This window comes from Macaca fascicularis, chromosome 8 (assembly GCF_037993035.2).
Source record: "Macaca fascicularis isolate 582-1 chromosome 8, T2T-MFA8v1.1".
NCBI lineage: Eukaryota > Metazoa > Chordata > Mammalia > Primates > Cercopithecidae > Macaca > Macaca fascicularis.
Window position 1 is genome coordinate 83,441,951 of NC_088382.1, and position 16,598 is coordinate 83,458,548.

The 16,598-nt window shown below is 36.5% G+C and overlaps 1 protein-coding gene and 1 pseudogene across 50 annotated transcripts in view; one reads left to right on the top strand and one right to left on the bottom strand.

Moving 5' to 3' along the window:
• STAU2 (staufen double-stranded RNA binding protein 2) overlaps window positions 1–16,598 on the bottom strand; it is a 332,499-nt gene that overhangs the window by 198,834 nt on the left and 117,067 nt on the right. For all 50 annotated transcript variants that reach the window (XM_073999008.1, XM_073998994.1, XM_073999016.1 and 47 more), the window contains 2 exons: window positions 3,446–3,605; window positions 1,803–1,910 (listed from right to left, as the gene is read on the bottom strand). In XM_073999008.1, the coding sequence (XP_073855109.1) occupies window positions 1,803–1,910; window positions 3,446–3,605 (268 nt within the window). The remainder of the gene's footprint in view (window positions 1–1,802; window positions 1,911–3,445; window positions 3,606–16,598) is intronic.
• LOC102126836 (homeobox protein VENTX pseudogene) overlaps window positions 4,968–16,598 on the top strand; it is a 33,032-nt pseudogene continuing 21,401 nt past the window's right edge.

Sequence of the window (16,598 nt, forward strand, 5' to 3'; positions counted from 1 at the left end):
TCCATGTCTTATGGAGCACAAATTTAAGAACATCAAAAATACCATTAGATTAGATACCATATTAGATAGGCCATCTAGAATGATAATTTGTATATAATTACATATATCTAACTTTCTCCTATGTATGAGTAAATTACTGGAGAAACATGTAGTTCTATGAACCACAAGGCACCGTGCCTGTGGAAGCCTCTCAAAAACAGGTGATGGATGAAAAGTAAGCTGTTTTTGATAGGGATGTCAAAGGCTGTTTTATAGAAAGGGAAATTTATTCTTGTGGCATGATTTGAAAAACGTAAGTAGGTATGCCAAAAAAAATCCTAGCTTTCTAGAGCAATGAGTTATGGATTTGTCAACTATGAATGTAATGTTACTAAACCTTGCTTAATCTGCTCTCACTTTTACACTATGCCAGCTTTTAGAGGAAATACGTCTTCCAAATCCTGAGGACTCAAAACTTTAGTCTCCTTCAAAATTCTGACCTATACAAGATGCCCTATTCAAGCAGTTTACTATTTAACATTACACTGAAATTTTGTCTTCTAATATCGGATACTAATTAGGAAAAGGAATGAAAGCACCGCAATATCTCAATAAGGTGACATTATTACGGATAAGGAATTTATCATAAGCATAGTTTCCAAGTAATTTAGGTTTACTAGTTGAAACACCAAAACTGTTTATTTTAACCACTTTGATGGACATTCTTCTCAATTTAAAAAAATATATATATATATATTTATTTTACTGACTTAATAGAGAATACTAAATATTTAACCTTTAATTGTTCACATTAGATCATTATAAACATCAGATATCCTATGCCATAATATATTGATGTTCCCAAGAACATCTAAGAATAATAAAACTGTTTGTAGTCACTGCAGCCTTTAAAAAAAATCCCAAAAATTTTTCAGTATAAGCAATTACTTTTTACAGGTTTTCCAAATTTTCCGTATCATTTCTTGCTGGACCAATAGGCTCTCAAGTACATTCTCTCCCTGACTTCCTCATTTTGCTGCTTTTAACATGCTGTGGACTGAGAACTGAGATAATGCAACTTGTCAGAATGTGTCCAAGAGAAAGCTAACAGTTTCTCAGTCCAACTCAAATGATCCTGCCAATGAGTAAGATGTGGGAGCTTTCTAGTAGGTGAATGTCATACAATGTGAGGGAAGATTATCCACAACTCTTTCAGCTTATTTCCTGGTTCTTGCCTACTTTCCAGACATGAGTTGTAAAATTAGTGACCTCTTAATAAGGGAAGTATTATGATAATTATTTTTTTAAGTTTTCTTCAATTTTATGAATATATTTGCGATAAATTTATCTAGCTGTAAAATCAAGAGTTGCTTCATTACATCTTCTTGGTGATTTTGTTAGTTGAGGTTAATGTTAAACATATTTTGGCCTCCACACAATTGAAAAAAAAATGGGATATTAACATATGTGTCACTAAATCTTAACTTGAATAAATTTAATTTAATCCTATTTAAAATACCAAATCCTATAGGATACCACAAATTATCTACACCCAGAAAATAACTTTTATAAAAATTGAAATATCATGTATACAAAAGGCTTAATACAGAAAATAAAAAAATCAGAAGGAATCTGTGTTATCATCATGATTTCTATTCTCACCAGGGCTTAGATCATTTTGTAATACTGGGTTTGAACATACAGAAGCACATTAACTCTTGCAGGATACTAGTATACCAGTTAATTTTATTTGTTTGTTTGTTTGTTTGTTTAAAATAACCAGAGCAAGGGAAAAAATGGGAAGATCTCTACCGAGTACATACCTCAAAACTGACAGGCATATTTCGCTTCAGAGCAATTTCAAACACTAAGCTGATCTCAGACTTATTTGCATCTTTGTCATCATCCATATCCTTTCCTGATTCACCATTCTAAATCACAAAAAATAGGATAACACTGAATCGTGACATTATAACAAACTTTACTTTTATTCTACAGTCAAGATGGCCTATTTAAATTACAAGAAGAAACAACAAACTATAGACTGTATCTGCTGCATTGTCCTGTAACCACAGCAGTCAAGGGCTTTGCTGCCAGGCTTTTTGTTACTTGGTTTTTAGTTTGTTTTCCTTGAAGGAAAAGTATTTAATGCAGACTGGAAATCTTTTACTCAACCATACACTAATTTGAGTTTAGCCTACATCCCTAGACCTGGCTCTCTTGTTTTAGAGTTCTCTACCCACCCAACCCCCAACACCCAGGAATTCCCCCGCCACTGGTGTTCTAATGTGATCTATGAGGATGAAGTTACAGAAAGAGTACAGGATGCAAACCAGGAGCATCCTAGTTGGAGATCTATGTCTGGCACAGGCCTCGGTTTCTTTATTCACTTATTTAACACATACTTCTGGAAGGCCTCATATATGCTGAACCCACTATAACTATTAGAGAGAAAGAGACAGTATTCCTGCTGTCAAGAAGTGTATGATCTCATGGGAAAACAGATCAAGAAATAGATAGGAGCTCTCATGAAAGAGTACAAGCAGAAAAACACCTAAGTCTGCCATTAAGATAAATATCAAAGGAGAAAGAAACAATTGGTTTGGGGAAAGGAAAACTGTAGAGTTTGAACTGTAAGGTAAGTAAGAAGCTCACTATGCTGCCGAGCGCAGTGGCTCACACCTATAATCCCAGCACTTTGGGAGGCCAAGGAGGGTGGATCACGAGCTCAGGAGATCGAGAACATCCTGGCCAACACAGTGAAATCCCGTCTCTACTAAAAATACAAAAAATTAGCCAGGCGTGGTGGCATGCGCCTATAGTCCCAGCTACTTAGGAGGCTGAGGAAGGAGAATCGCTTGAACCTGGGTTGCAGTGAGCCCAGATCCCACCACTGCATTCCAGCCTGAGCAACAGAGCGAGGCTCCATTTCAACAACAACAACAAAAAAGGAAGCTCACTATGCTATGTATAGGACATGCCTGAGCTACAGATACTATTTTGAAGTCGGTCGAGAAAGTAGCTGAAGCCAGGAGAATGAGTGAGATTACTCAAGAACAGACTCAATGTCCTTATTTGTAAAACAAAGGAGGACTGAAAAAATCTATAAAATCTCTTCCACTTTAAATCCCTGATTCTATATTCACACAATGTAATCTATATTCAATAAACATAGTATGAAATATAAGCCAAGTCAACGTTATTTCTCATCCTCATATACATCCCCAAATCCCCAGATGCCTGGGAAGCGAACTCAAGGGAAGAACCAAAGTTTTGAAAGGTATAGTCATCCTGCAGGAACACATGAAGCAAGTACAGCAGACAGTCTGAGATGCAAATCTTAGCAGGTCTTCACTCTAGTATTCTTCCCTAACAGAACAGATTATTTGTTTTAATTATAAAATGCACTGATTTGTTTCACTGGGAAAGTAGAAAGAAGAGACTGTCACATGCACCAGCACCACACCTGAGGTGATCTTTCTGGAATAGGTTCATTCTGCAGTGCTTGGAGGGCTTTCATTGCAGCATTGTGTCTAGCAGCTTGTCGAGTCTTTCCTTCCCCAAAAAATTCATTATTTCCTACAGTGAGCTGAACATAAAAGATCTTAGGCACTGGGCAATGATACCTAAAATAAGAAAATAAAAACAATAAAGTTAGCTTAATAAAACCACTCTATAATCATTCATAAGATTTATTTTGTTTAAAATGATACCAATTATATAATGTGCTATACTCTTAAAAAAATTTTAACCTCAAAAATATACTTTTTTGATAAAATGTGAGTCAATACATCTACAGATAATAGCTTATACTGATCTCCATGAAAAACATATATAGAATACAACATTAAACATAAAATAATAAAGTAAAAATTATTTAATTCTATCACAGGAGACTTCCTGGTGAGAAGTTTTTGGTCAGATTTTGACAGAAGTAAGTGAACAGTCTGGTGAAGCTACAACAGAGGCTGGGTCAGGCAAGACTGTTCAGGCGACAACATGTAGATTACTGTGCTTTTTGCAGAAGATAATTATGATTAGAAATACAGGAGCAGAGAAATGGACTGAGTACAATGCAAAATAATAAGGAGAGCAGATTCAGCACAGGAATAAGGAGTTTAGGCCAATTCTTGAGCAGGAAGTGTTATATTCATACATTTTATGGTGATTGAGGTAATGAGGCTAATGACATGTGACTAAAAAGCTGCAATAATGCAGATATGAAGAGATAATAGAGGCTGTAAGAAGAAACAAAAAAAAAACAAAAGAAATTAAGGAGAAAAAATTAAGAGATGTGATAAAATCCATTAATTCAACAATTATTTATGGAGTGTCCTCTATATGACAGGGGACTATGACAATGAACAACACTTAGAGTAGGGAAGATAAACAATAAGAAAAATATGTAGAATACCTAGTATGTTAGAGACAGATGTAAGAAAAAGTAAAGAGGAAAGGGTTCAGAAGTGTCAGGGAGGTAGGTTTTAGATAGGGTGGCCAAGAGACGTTCCATTGAGAAAATATCAATTGTGTAAAGACCTGAAACAAGTTAGGGAACAAGCCATGCAGATATCTGGAACAGTGCATCTGAAGCAGAGAGTATACCAGCAGCAGGAGCAGTGAGGCAGGAGTGTGCCATGCATGTTCAAGTAACTCGGAGGAGGCCTGTCTGGCAAAAGTTTAGGGAGAGAGGAAAAGCTAGACGAGTAGAGGTGGCAAGATTCCACAGGGCCTTCCCTACAAATTGCTGTAAGCATCTTTTACCCCAAGTGAAATGATCAGCCACTGGAAGGTTTTGCACAGAGAAGTGACATAATCTGATTTATCTCTTGAAATAACCATCTGATTACTATTTTGAGGACACACTGTAGGGGAACAATGCTGGAAGCAAGGATATCTAATAGGCTACTGGGATAATCCAGGGGAAAAGTGACAGTGGCCTGAACTAGGGTGTAGCAATGGAAGTAATGAGAAGTCATTGTTTCTAGATGAATTTTGGAAGTAGAGATGACGGGTTTACCCAAAGACTGGCTATGGAATATGAGAGGGGAGTCAGGGATAACATCACGGTTTTGGAACTAAACAACCAGAAAACGGAGTATCCATCTATTGAGATAGTGAAGACTGAAAAAAGAAATGGGTTTGCTGGGGGTGGATTTCAACAGCTCTGTTTTGGAGACGTTCGATTATTAGACCTATTAGACATCCAAGTACAGATGTCAAGTGAACAACTCAATTTATTAGTCTGGACTTCAGCAAAGAGATCCAAGGTAGAGATAAAATTTGGGAATCATCAATATACAGGCAGTATTTAAAGGCATAAAACAATGAGAACTCTGTGGGAGGGTGTGATAGGAGAAAAGGCAAGCAAGCACAATGTCCTTCCTGAAAGCCAAATGGGAAAAAAGTCTATCAAGGAGAAGGGAGGGATTAATTGTATCTAATGCTACTAACAGGTCAAGTAAAATGATGACTGAGAAATATGACCATTGAATTGAGCAACTTAGCAAAATAAACAGAATCAATTTTGATGGAATGGTGGATTTACAATTGCAATGCTGAAAAAAATGAGTTAAAAATCACTCCAGTCCTTAAAAATGTTTGCTTCCAAGCAAAAAGAAGTCCAATTGAGGTCCTACTATATTTTAGATAATTACTGCACATTCAAGTAGTGACGCTCTATGTTCAACCTGAGATAAACTGGAAAGAGCCCATCATGTAAGAATTCACCAGGCAGATGGGACTAATCAATGAAGGTTTACTGAAGGTGAAGAACTAGAAATGCTGATTGGTACTGAAGATGCAGATTTGTGAGGCAATAACTGAAACCATGCAAGTGGATAAGCACCTGGAAAGGGTAAGTGTAAAGGAATCAAAAAAGAGCCTAAGGCTAGGAACTGATTAATGCCTATGATCAAAGTGCAAGGGAAACAATAGCAGTGAAAGAGATGAAAAAGGGTCAAAGTTAGAAAAAAAAATACAACACAATGTCAGGGACAGGAGTAATTAACAGTGCCAAATGAAGGACAGGAATTCAGAGTATGAAAAAAAGAAAAAGTTGCTGTTTTAAACGCTTAACTTAAAATCAATTTTCTTGAACTACAGTTTTCTATTAACTTAAAGCATTTCAAATGCATTATTATAAACAAAGATTAAAAAGCATTAAAAACTACAATATTATTTGCTTTTTGGTTACAATAATTAAATATTGTGTACTGGAGTACAAAATTTCCTATCATCTATTTTATTTTAATCCCTTTAATGCAAAAATCTGACAAGACTAATATGAATAACGCTGGTGATCTTCACTTTGTATTTCACAAAATTCAGTTTTCCCACCTCCACAGAACTTTGTTTATTTTTAACTGGTGCTACTATAAAGCTTTAAAACAGATAATTTGAAATCAGAAATTTACTCCTGAACTGAGATCTTATATGGCAAACTTTCACCATAGAGCAAATGTTTACAATTAATTATAAACTTCTGAAAATAGAAGGTCCACAACTGAAATGCTAACAGACCTTTAACTACAGTAGAGGGAGTGGGCGCCACTATAATCACTAAGGCCTGCTGACAATTACAAAACTCATTTTGGTTTGCCACAGAGACAAACAAAATTTCTGTTCATTATAACTTTACTGGAATATGATGTCATAACACATAACCATACTGAAACAATCTGCTGATTTTCTGGCCAAAATATTAATTGCACACCAAAGAGCCCTTGGGGCCTCTCCCTTTTTGGTCATCAAATATGGCTCAATGTATGTGTATGTGCATGCATGTGGATATATATGTATATATAAATTACATTGTGTAAGTATCAGAGGAAAAATTAAGTATGTTGCATTTTTAACATAAAAAGTAAAAATTCTAGCACTAACAACAGGAAATACCAAAACTGGATGCCTGACTTATTTCATTCTGTTTCACTTTATCCTCTTACTTAACAATGATTCTTAATAATATACCCCACATGGTTTGAATACCTTATATATCACATCTCCTCATACCATCATGACAATCAAGATTAGCCAGAGCACTCTCATTAATTGCATCCAGATTGAATTACAGGGGAGATGATGCAGAATGGTTTTTGTGTGATAGGTCTGGTCTCAAAATACTTACTTCCTTTGGTAAAGAAATACCCAAAATTTATTAACTATAAAGATTGATATGTTCCTTTTAATAGATTTCCTTCTACTTTCACTTATTTCACGTATTAAGCTCACTTTTGGTAAGGTATTTGATATGGTTTGGTTGTGTCCCCACTCAAAATGTCATCTTGAATTGTAATCCGAATTGTAATCTCCATGTGTCGTGGGAAGTACCTGGGTGGAGGTAAGTGAATCATGGGGGTGGTTTCCCCCCACAGTATTCTCATGATAGGGAGTGAGTTCTCACAAGATCTGATGGTTTCATAAGCTTCTGGCATTTCCCCTGCTGGCACTCATCTCCTCTCCCGCTGCCCTGTGAAGAGGTGCCTTCCGCCATGATTGTAAGTTTCCTGAGGCCTCCCCAGCCATGCAGAACTGTGAGTCAATTAAATCTCTTTTCTTTATCAATCACTCAGTTCAGTCTCGGGTATTTCTTCATAGCAACATGAGATCAGACTAACACAGTACTTATAATAAGTGATGTACATATTTTTACAAATTAGTATATTTACCTAAGCAGACACAGGTATTCTTGAATAATTTTTCTCAAGTAGAATTTTGTGGACAATGTTTAGATCCCCATAATGATTACTGTTAAAAGATGAACCAAGAAAACTCACCCATCCAAGTTATTTAAGTTTCAGGGTCAAATGGTTGAATTTCTTTTAAATCCCAAAAAAGTCTTGGGATTTGAAAGATCCTACTTTCATCAGAATTATTTTCCACAGTTGTTAAAAATGAAGATTCCTGTGATCCAAGCCTGATCTGCTGCATCAGAGTTTCTGAGGAGGGAACCATAATTTTAAGCTGCCCTGCTGACTCTCTGCAACATAAAGGTCCAAGATTATCACCACATCACACAATGTGGCCTATGTGACTTGGCAACTGCTTCAAAGTCCATTCAAGAAAGAGACCGCACACATTGCTTACTACACAATGGTTAGGTCTTTCATATCTCTTTTTCATTTAATCCTCACTACAGCCTGGTAAGGCAGGAGATGTCCTCAAGGTCACCTTAAGAGGTAACAAATGTCCCCAAAAGAGTTGCTGGGAGTCAAATTTAAGTCTGCCTAACTGCAAAGTCCAGGAGAATCTGCTTTATCTTCTTCCATTTTTGTTCATTTTTGTTTACTAAATTGTCTATCTTCATGGAAGGCCAGAGAAACTAATGCAAGGGACCTAAACTAAGGCCCACTAATAGACTTCAGAGATGTTTTATTGAGTCAAGGGCTGCTGAAACAAACAGACAACCATGACGAAATATTGTGTTTCTGCAGCACGTCAGATCAAAGAGACACAAGTGCATGATGTAAAATCGAAGTAAAACATCAAAATGATGAGCATTGTGTGCCACATTACTTAACAGCCTAAATCTGACAAACGCTGCTTGCAAGGCCTTTTTATCTCCATGTCTCCTTGCCTTCTATCTGCTGGAAGTCTTGCAAAAAATAAATAAAATCATAAATAAAATAAAATAGAATCTTCCTTTCCTTTAGATCCCAAACAAGTCTTGAGATTCTGCCTATCTTCAAGATACCACAAGTCAATACAACAGTAAAGAAAGTATGTATACTGGTTCCTTTGATTTAATACTTGACATTCCTTATAGTTTTTTTGAGTAAAGGAAAGATTTTACATTCACTTATATTTGACTGTTAGTTGTAGCAACTTTTTATACCACATGTCCTTGCCATCCTCCCTAAAGTTACTTCATTTAATGCCCTCTTTATGGACTCATTTTGTATTATCTTTCTAAACAACTAAAATCCCGTATGTCCTCCCTACCATTCTGTGACTGTTTTATTCTCCAACATCTCCACTTTCCTAAGCATCATTTTTACAAGGTGAGAAAGACATATCCCAAATAACATTAGGATTTTTACAAATTGAAAAATAATTACCTCATTCTATTTGATAGCATTATTCATAAATCTCGACACAGCTTAAACATTCATATCTCCTCTACAGACTTACATCTTAAAATATATGAAAATGCTATCTTCTGATCTAATAAGGAGAGGCTTTGGATTTCTGTGTTTATTTCTAACATTGACTGGAAACAGAAATGTCACTTAACCTTTCTATCTCAGTTTACTTATCTGCAAAATATTTGTAGAATTTATGTTTAAAGAACCCTAAAGGCCAAAACTAAGAATTCAAACGACATGTCGATTATTTTGATTCTTTGTACACTTTTTGGCACTGCTAAGCATTCTTTTTCTTGCTGTAGAAAAACAGCAGGTTTTTATCATAGAGCTATAAAATAGTCCCTGGCACATTTTCAAACTTGTATGTATATAAAATATCTAGATAGGAGACAGTTATTTCTCTATTCATATCTACAAATTTTGAAAAATATATCTTTTATGAGATCTAACTGTTAATTCTTGAGGAATTTCAAATATTAGGACTGGTTAGAAAAGATTCACAGGTCAGCTGAAAATATGCTTTAAAAGAGGTATATGGATATTCTATTTTATTTGTAGAATTACTGTAAGTATGTTTTAAATGCCTAGAGGAAAATATAGAAAGACATGCACTAAAAGCTAGGATAGGGTGTTTTGAAATGACAGCATCATAAATGATGTTCTTTCCTCTCATAATTTCAAGTTTTAAAAAATAATATGGAACACTAGAATAAAAATGGAAAAAAAAAACACTTAATTGAAGGAAGTCTAGTCCCTGTCTAAACAAAGGTAAATCTGTGTTCAAAATTAAATTTGATAAATTAGTGGAATGACTTACAGAATACAGAACACAAACCAAGAGAATAAGTAACTTGTACTGTATCACTGACAGTAGTGCCATAATCAGGACTATGCAAAGCACAGCATGTTATCAAAGAGCCCCATTATTGTAAACACATAATCACCACCCTCAATCTCATACTTGGAACCAACATATACCTATTCTTGCCCCTTCTCTAAATGGATATATAGATAAATCATTACCACATCACCATTATCATAATTAGGGCAAAAATATACAAAGCACTTACTATGTGCCAGGCGCTATTCCAAGCATTTAGATACTAATCTCACTCAATCCTCACAACCCAACTTCATTTTACAGATGAGGAAATTGAAAAATAGAGACATTCACTAACCTTCCCAAGGCCACCCGACTTAAGCCCGCATTTGAGCCCAGGCAGTCTCACTCCAGAGCCCATGCTCATAACTGCTACACCATGCTGCCTCTGAATGAACTGGATAGATGAACACTATAAACTGCAGAAGCACTAACTATAAACTCTGAAGAAGTCATGCTGGACTTGGAATATCAAAGCAACTTAAGTCTCTCTAGATGTATGAGATCTGGCAGATTCTGAAGATCTCTGTATGCTAAAAGTCAGGTGCAGGATATCAGTTGCCAAAGGCAATGCTGGGGACACTGTAAGTCTGGAAGACCAAGTTGACTGCAAAGTCCTATGTCCTGTCTGCTCATTCTTTATCTCCTCTTAACCCATCCATCTGGAGCCCACGTTTAAATGTTCTTATTAGGGAAATGCAAATCCAAACCACAATATGACACTACTTTGCACACCCACTAGGATGGCTATAGTTTTTTTTTTAAAAAAAGTCATAAAGACATGGCAAACTGGAACCCTCATACATTCTGGTGGGAATGTAAAATGGTGCAGTTGCTATAGGAAATAGTTTACTAGTTCATCAAAAAATTAAACACAGAATTGCCACTTGACCCAGCAGTTTCACTTCTAGATATATACCCAAGAGAAATGAAAACTGGGGTTCAAACAAAAACTTGTATGTAAATGTTTACAGTAGCATTATTCCTAATAGAAAGTGGAAATAACCCAAAGTTCCTGATGAATAAATAAAATGTGGTATGTCCCTACAACGGAGTGTTTTACAGTCATACAAAGGAATGAAGTATAATTACATGCTACATCATGAATGAACTTACATTATGCTAAGTGAAAGAAGCTAGAATACAAAAGGGTATATACTCTATGATTCCATTTAGACAAAATATCCAGAATAGGCAATCCCATAGAGACAGAAAGTAGATTAGTGGTTGCCAGGAGCTGGGAGGACAGAGTTTGGGGAGTAACTGTTAATAGGTATGGGGCTTCTTTTAGAAGTGATAGAAATGTTTTAAAATTAGAGCACGGTGATGGCTGTACAACACTGTGAATGTACTAAATGCACAATGAATTGTATACTTTAAAATAGTTAATCTTGTGTTACATAAATTTTATTTCAATAAAAATCATTTTTTAAAAAAATGTTGATACTCCCTAGGGTTCTATTTTGTTTCTCACCAACAAGACAGTTTTTGTAGGTGATCTCACCTACTCTCATTCACATTCTTGACAGACTCCCACAAACCAGCCTACCAAATTTTGTAAAGGGAAGTGTAAAAAGACCTCCCCTTTTACACTCTAGAATGTTACTGACCTGGTCTTCCTACTCTTATCTAATTGCCAGCGGGGGTATGTGAATTACATTAATAATTCAACATAAACTTATTAAAGGCCTACTTCATGCTGGGATGGAGTTTTAGTTTCTAGAGATGGAGGACTGCCCTCAGGAAACTATCAATCAAGCAAGTACACACACACACACACACACACACACACACACACACACATGCGCGCGCACACACACACACACACACACACATATACATATCAACAAATGAGATGAGCTAGGAAGAAAAATAAAGCACGGTATGGAAAAAGAGTAACAGGGGCTCCTTTAGGAGGTGACATTTGAACACAGATTTGAATAAAGTAAGAATTCTAGGCACGGAAATGCCAGAAAGAAAAAGTGCTGTAAGCAAGTAAGACAGCAAGTGCAAAGGCCCTGCAGAAATAACATGTTGGTTGGTCAATTTTTGAGAAAGAGCAAGGGTTCCTTGTACCTGACAAGCCCTGAGTCAAGGAATGATTAGTAGGAAACTAGGTCTGAGAAGTCACCTGGCAGCAAATCAGAACTTAATTCCACATGATGGAAGCCACAGGAAAGTTTTAAGCAGGAAAGTGGCACAATCAGACATGATTTAAAAGGATCTTGTTGTTTTTACCAGAAGAGAGGCAAGAAGAGAGTAGCTGGCAAGCCATTCCATAGAGCAGGAAAAGTCATCTCTAAAAATAGGAGACTGAACTGCCCAAGAAAATATAGGATTGCAGGCAGTGCTACAATTTCACTTAAGGACTGTGGTCATTGTATCAAGCTGGACTAGTCAGCATAGATGTTTTTCTGTAGCTTCCTACTGCAGCATAGTCAGAGGAGCTGGAATTAACCAGTTACAGTTTTGCCAAGCATCGCTGCTCGTTTCAACTGGGAGGTAGTAGAACACACAGCAATTAGGTGGCCATAGGACTGGTGAGAAATGGGTGATCAACTCTAGTGAAAAGCAGCCACACTGAATCTGGCAGGTGAGAAAAGGGTGCACCCAGCCTGAAGGTTCTGCTCAAAGTCTTCAGGTGCTAAAGGATACCACCTTATTTCCTGCCCTCCCACTAGATGTGGGTGGTCAGACAGTGTGTGGCAGAAGCAGTAAGGCGTGCCTCCCCTATGGTGGCTGACAAGCAAAGCAGTGCTGAAAGTGTTCCCACTTTGTAACTGTGAAGAAGGGTTCCCGGTAAGGCGACCTGGGGGCCTCTTCTTCCAGTGTGCTGCCACTGTGTTCCCCTGGGTGCTGCAGCAGGCCTGTCTGAGAGGTAAATGGCTAGCACTGTGGAAATCAGGAGAAATGCAGAGCGATGCTGCAGGAACATGGCGGGAGGTGGGGGTAGGGGGTTCCTTGGAGCAGTATTTCTCAAGTGTGGTCCCACATAGAAAACATCGATCTCCTAATGGGGTCTAGAAACACTTGCTAAAAAGCAGATTCAGGGCTGTCCAAAGGGATTCAGGATGGAGTCCAGGAATGCGCACATTGCCTAACAGCCTAGGTGGTTTTTACACATACTACAGATTGAGAAGGGCCTCCTCACAGGGGCCTTCTTCCCTGTTTGCGAATACGAAGGCTTCTGATTCCTGAATATCAACTTTGTACTCATCTGCCTTACAGAGGGCTCTTCCTGTCTTTAATGGGATTTTAGTTAATTCTTTCACTGTTTCATAAGAAAAAATTAGGATTTTCCTATTATTTCCAGAATTTTTTACCTATTTCTTTCCACAATTTATTTTACTAATTTTGTTGATCCAAACTTCCAAAAGAATACTAAATAGCAGCTGATAAAGAATATTCTTATTTCTTACTTGAATGGGAACACAGCTAGTATACACTCATTAAACCTTGTAACAACAACAACAAAAAACACTGACAGTGTGGACAGAGGAAAATATTTTTAGGTTTAGAATAAGATCTACTGGATTTAAGTTCCAGCTACTAGATCTATAAAGACTTTGGACAAGAAGCCTTATGTTCTGTAAGAGCCATCAGTAACAAAAACAATTTTGTCTGTATCAACTTTCAACTTTATTCAAGTGACAAACCAGTTGAAAATTATTACCCTTTTCATGAAATATAGCATATCTGTGTACTGAGGGAAAATTTTCAAATAGATATATATGTACACACATACACTCTGTAATTCAAAAACATACAATTTTTTTAAAAATGTAAGTCTTTTGGTTTTTTTTTTTTTTTAAACAGGGTCTCATTCTGTCACCCAGGCTGGAGTGCAGTACATGATTATGGTTAACTGCGGTCTCAATCTGCTGGGCTCAAGCAATCCTCCCATCTCAGTTTCTTGAGTAGCTGGGACCACAAGTGTGTGTCATCATGCCTGGCTAACTTTTTTTTTTTTTTTTCTGTAGAGACAGGCACTCCCTATGTTGCCTAGGCTGCTCTTGAATTCCTAGGCTAAAGCAGTCCTCCCAACTCAGGCTCCCAAAGTGCTGAGGTTATAGGCACAAGCCACTGTGCCCAGCCACTTTTAACTTTTCGATATGTATTTACTAAATACTGCATGCTAGTAATCTAATAGCAGAATCTTAAGTACTAAAAAACTTAAGGAAAATATGGCTTATTATTTCTTTGAGCTGTAAGAATATTCTTATTATTTAATTCCAGCAGCAGATATCATCTTTGGTTAAAGGTTCTCTGAGCAGGCACTTTGAAAACAACTGGTATAGAAAAATCCCTCAAGTCCTTCCCAGCACCAAAAGGATTCATGAGACGAGCTTTAGAAAATACTTATAAAACTTCTGTCTCTCCATTATTTTAAGTCCACAAGCATATGTTTTTGAAAAGTTTGTTAAAAGTATAAAAAAGCATGAAAGTATAAAAGATACAAACACACTGGATTTTTTAAAAAAGGGTTTACACTCCTTTTAGATAAATTAATTTTATAATGTCTATAATAAAAGATTCAAATGGATGATTATGTTTGCACTAAAATCTTCCAAGAAGTTTAGAAACTGTTTGCTTTATTACAATGTCCAGTCCAGGCATCTACTCCAGTGCTTTTGCTGATCAGAATTAACTATCAACTTTGGATGTTTGCCCACTTCACATACTCCCAAAAGTAACATGGAGACATTACATCAGCAGTATTGCAGAAAGATTAATGTGCTTGGTTTGTAGATGCAAACTAATTATACTTACTGCATACTTCTAGTATTCTGTCTCTTTCACTCAAATCTAAATGAATTTAGTCATACATTTGCATACAGTTTAATGATAACAGTAATGTGTAGTTAATAGATACTCACTGGAACATAAAAAATTTACTTGGCATTTTCCCAGCTAATTGTTTTTACAGCTTGACTTCACTTTATACATTAGGTACATTCATAAAAAGGTTTACATAAAGCAAATATTTTCATACTAAATCCCATTTTCCCACTGTTGCCCAATATTAAATCTTGAGTTATATTTCTATAGGAAAATGCTGGCTCCAACACATCATAAAAATTATAATTAAAAATCTAAACATATATGCCAAGGAATAGGTACATTTAATACATTATTTTATAAAACACTTCATCTTCTCATCTGCAATAAGAATCTAAAAGATAATCATTTTGTTTCATAGTCTCACAATCATTAGAAGGACACATATGTTGAAAAAAAACAATTGCAGGGTTTTAAAGTAGTTCATAAAAACTGAAAGTAGAAATATAATTTATTAGCTGGAACTGCCACATGGAGATATCCTGTAAGATTTTAGGCAATGCAAGTAGTCTCAGATTATTGACAGTAATCATTTAACGGTCTTAGAAATTTCTTCGGCTATGAGTAATACACTTTAGGGGGTTCATTACAATCCAAACCAGATGATTTACTGGAATTATACAGATTATCTGGAGCCAATACCACTGTCTGACTCTAAGCCCACTTTTCTTTTTTGAGGCAGGGTCTCCCTCTGTCACCCAGGCTGAAGTGTAGTGGTGCAATTATGCTTCACTGCAGCCTCCACTTCCAAGGCTCAAGCAATCCTCCCAAGCAAAGGGGACCACAGGCGTGTACTACCACACCTGGCTAATTTTTTTTTTTTTTTTTTTTGTTTTGTTTTGTTTTTATGTTTTATAGAGATGCTTTTCAGAGAAATAGGAAAAAGAACTTTGCTCAACTACCTGGATCCTTTCATACTATTTAATATCAAAAGTGCAAAAAAAGCAACATTTGCTAAAATAGTACAGTACTTGGAACTTTTAGAAAACTCTTCCACTTTTAAAGTACCTTGGATTAGCAGCCATTTTAAATTAATTTGTAAATTTTTTCCTGCACAAATCCTCCGGGGAATGCACTATGTGGATTTTAATTACCTATGCTCTCCTTTTCCTGCATTGCTGCAGATACTCAAGGTATGCTTTTACATCAGTTAGTCAGTGTGAACTGTGGCTCTTATTCCAGGATGCACACTAAGCTGAGAACTATCGAACCCTCTTTATCTTTGCCATGTACCTCGAAGTAAAACACAGCAACAAATAAGGGAGACGATATTGGTAAAGAGACAATATTGATATCCAGTCTGACTACCACACATAGAAAGAGGCTGAAGTAATACTTAGAGCTTTGAAAGGCTAACAGTTTTGGCCTCGGGTTATGATGGTTTATTCCTGTTCACAATATGGATACATGTACTTTAGTCACACTAAATACAAAGTGTGGCCAAAGACATTCTTTTCTGTGGATAAAATAGTTTTTGAAGATATTCTGAAATAAGTCAGTCATCATGACATCCTACTATTCCCAAAGAGTGGATGTTTACATGAGTTAGCGTAGCATAGCAGAAAAAGCATGAGCTTTGATGACATATTACTCCTGGGCTGGAGGGCCAGCTCAGCCCTTCACTGGCTGTGTCACCCTATGCAAGGTACATGCTGTGTCAGAACATAGTAGCCCCAGGAAATCATAGTTGTTGCCCTCTTCCCCTCTTGGCAACTAATCCATCAGTCTTCTTTGATATTCTACAATGTTTCCATGAAGATTCAGCATCTCTCAGGCTTTTGGTTATTCCCTGTAAATAATACCCTTAGCCACCA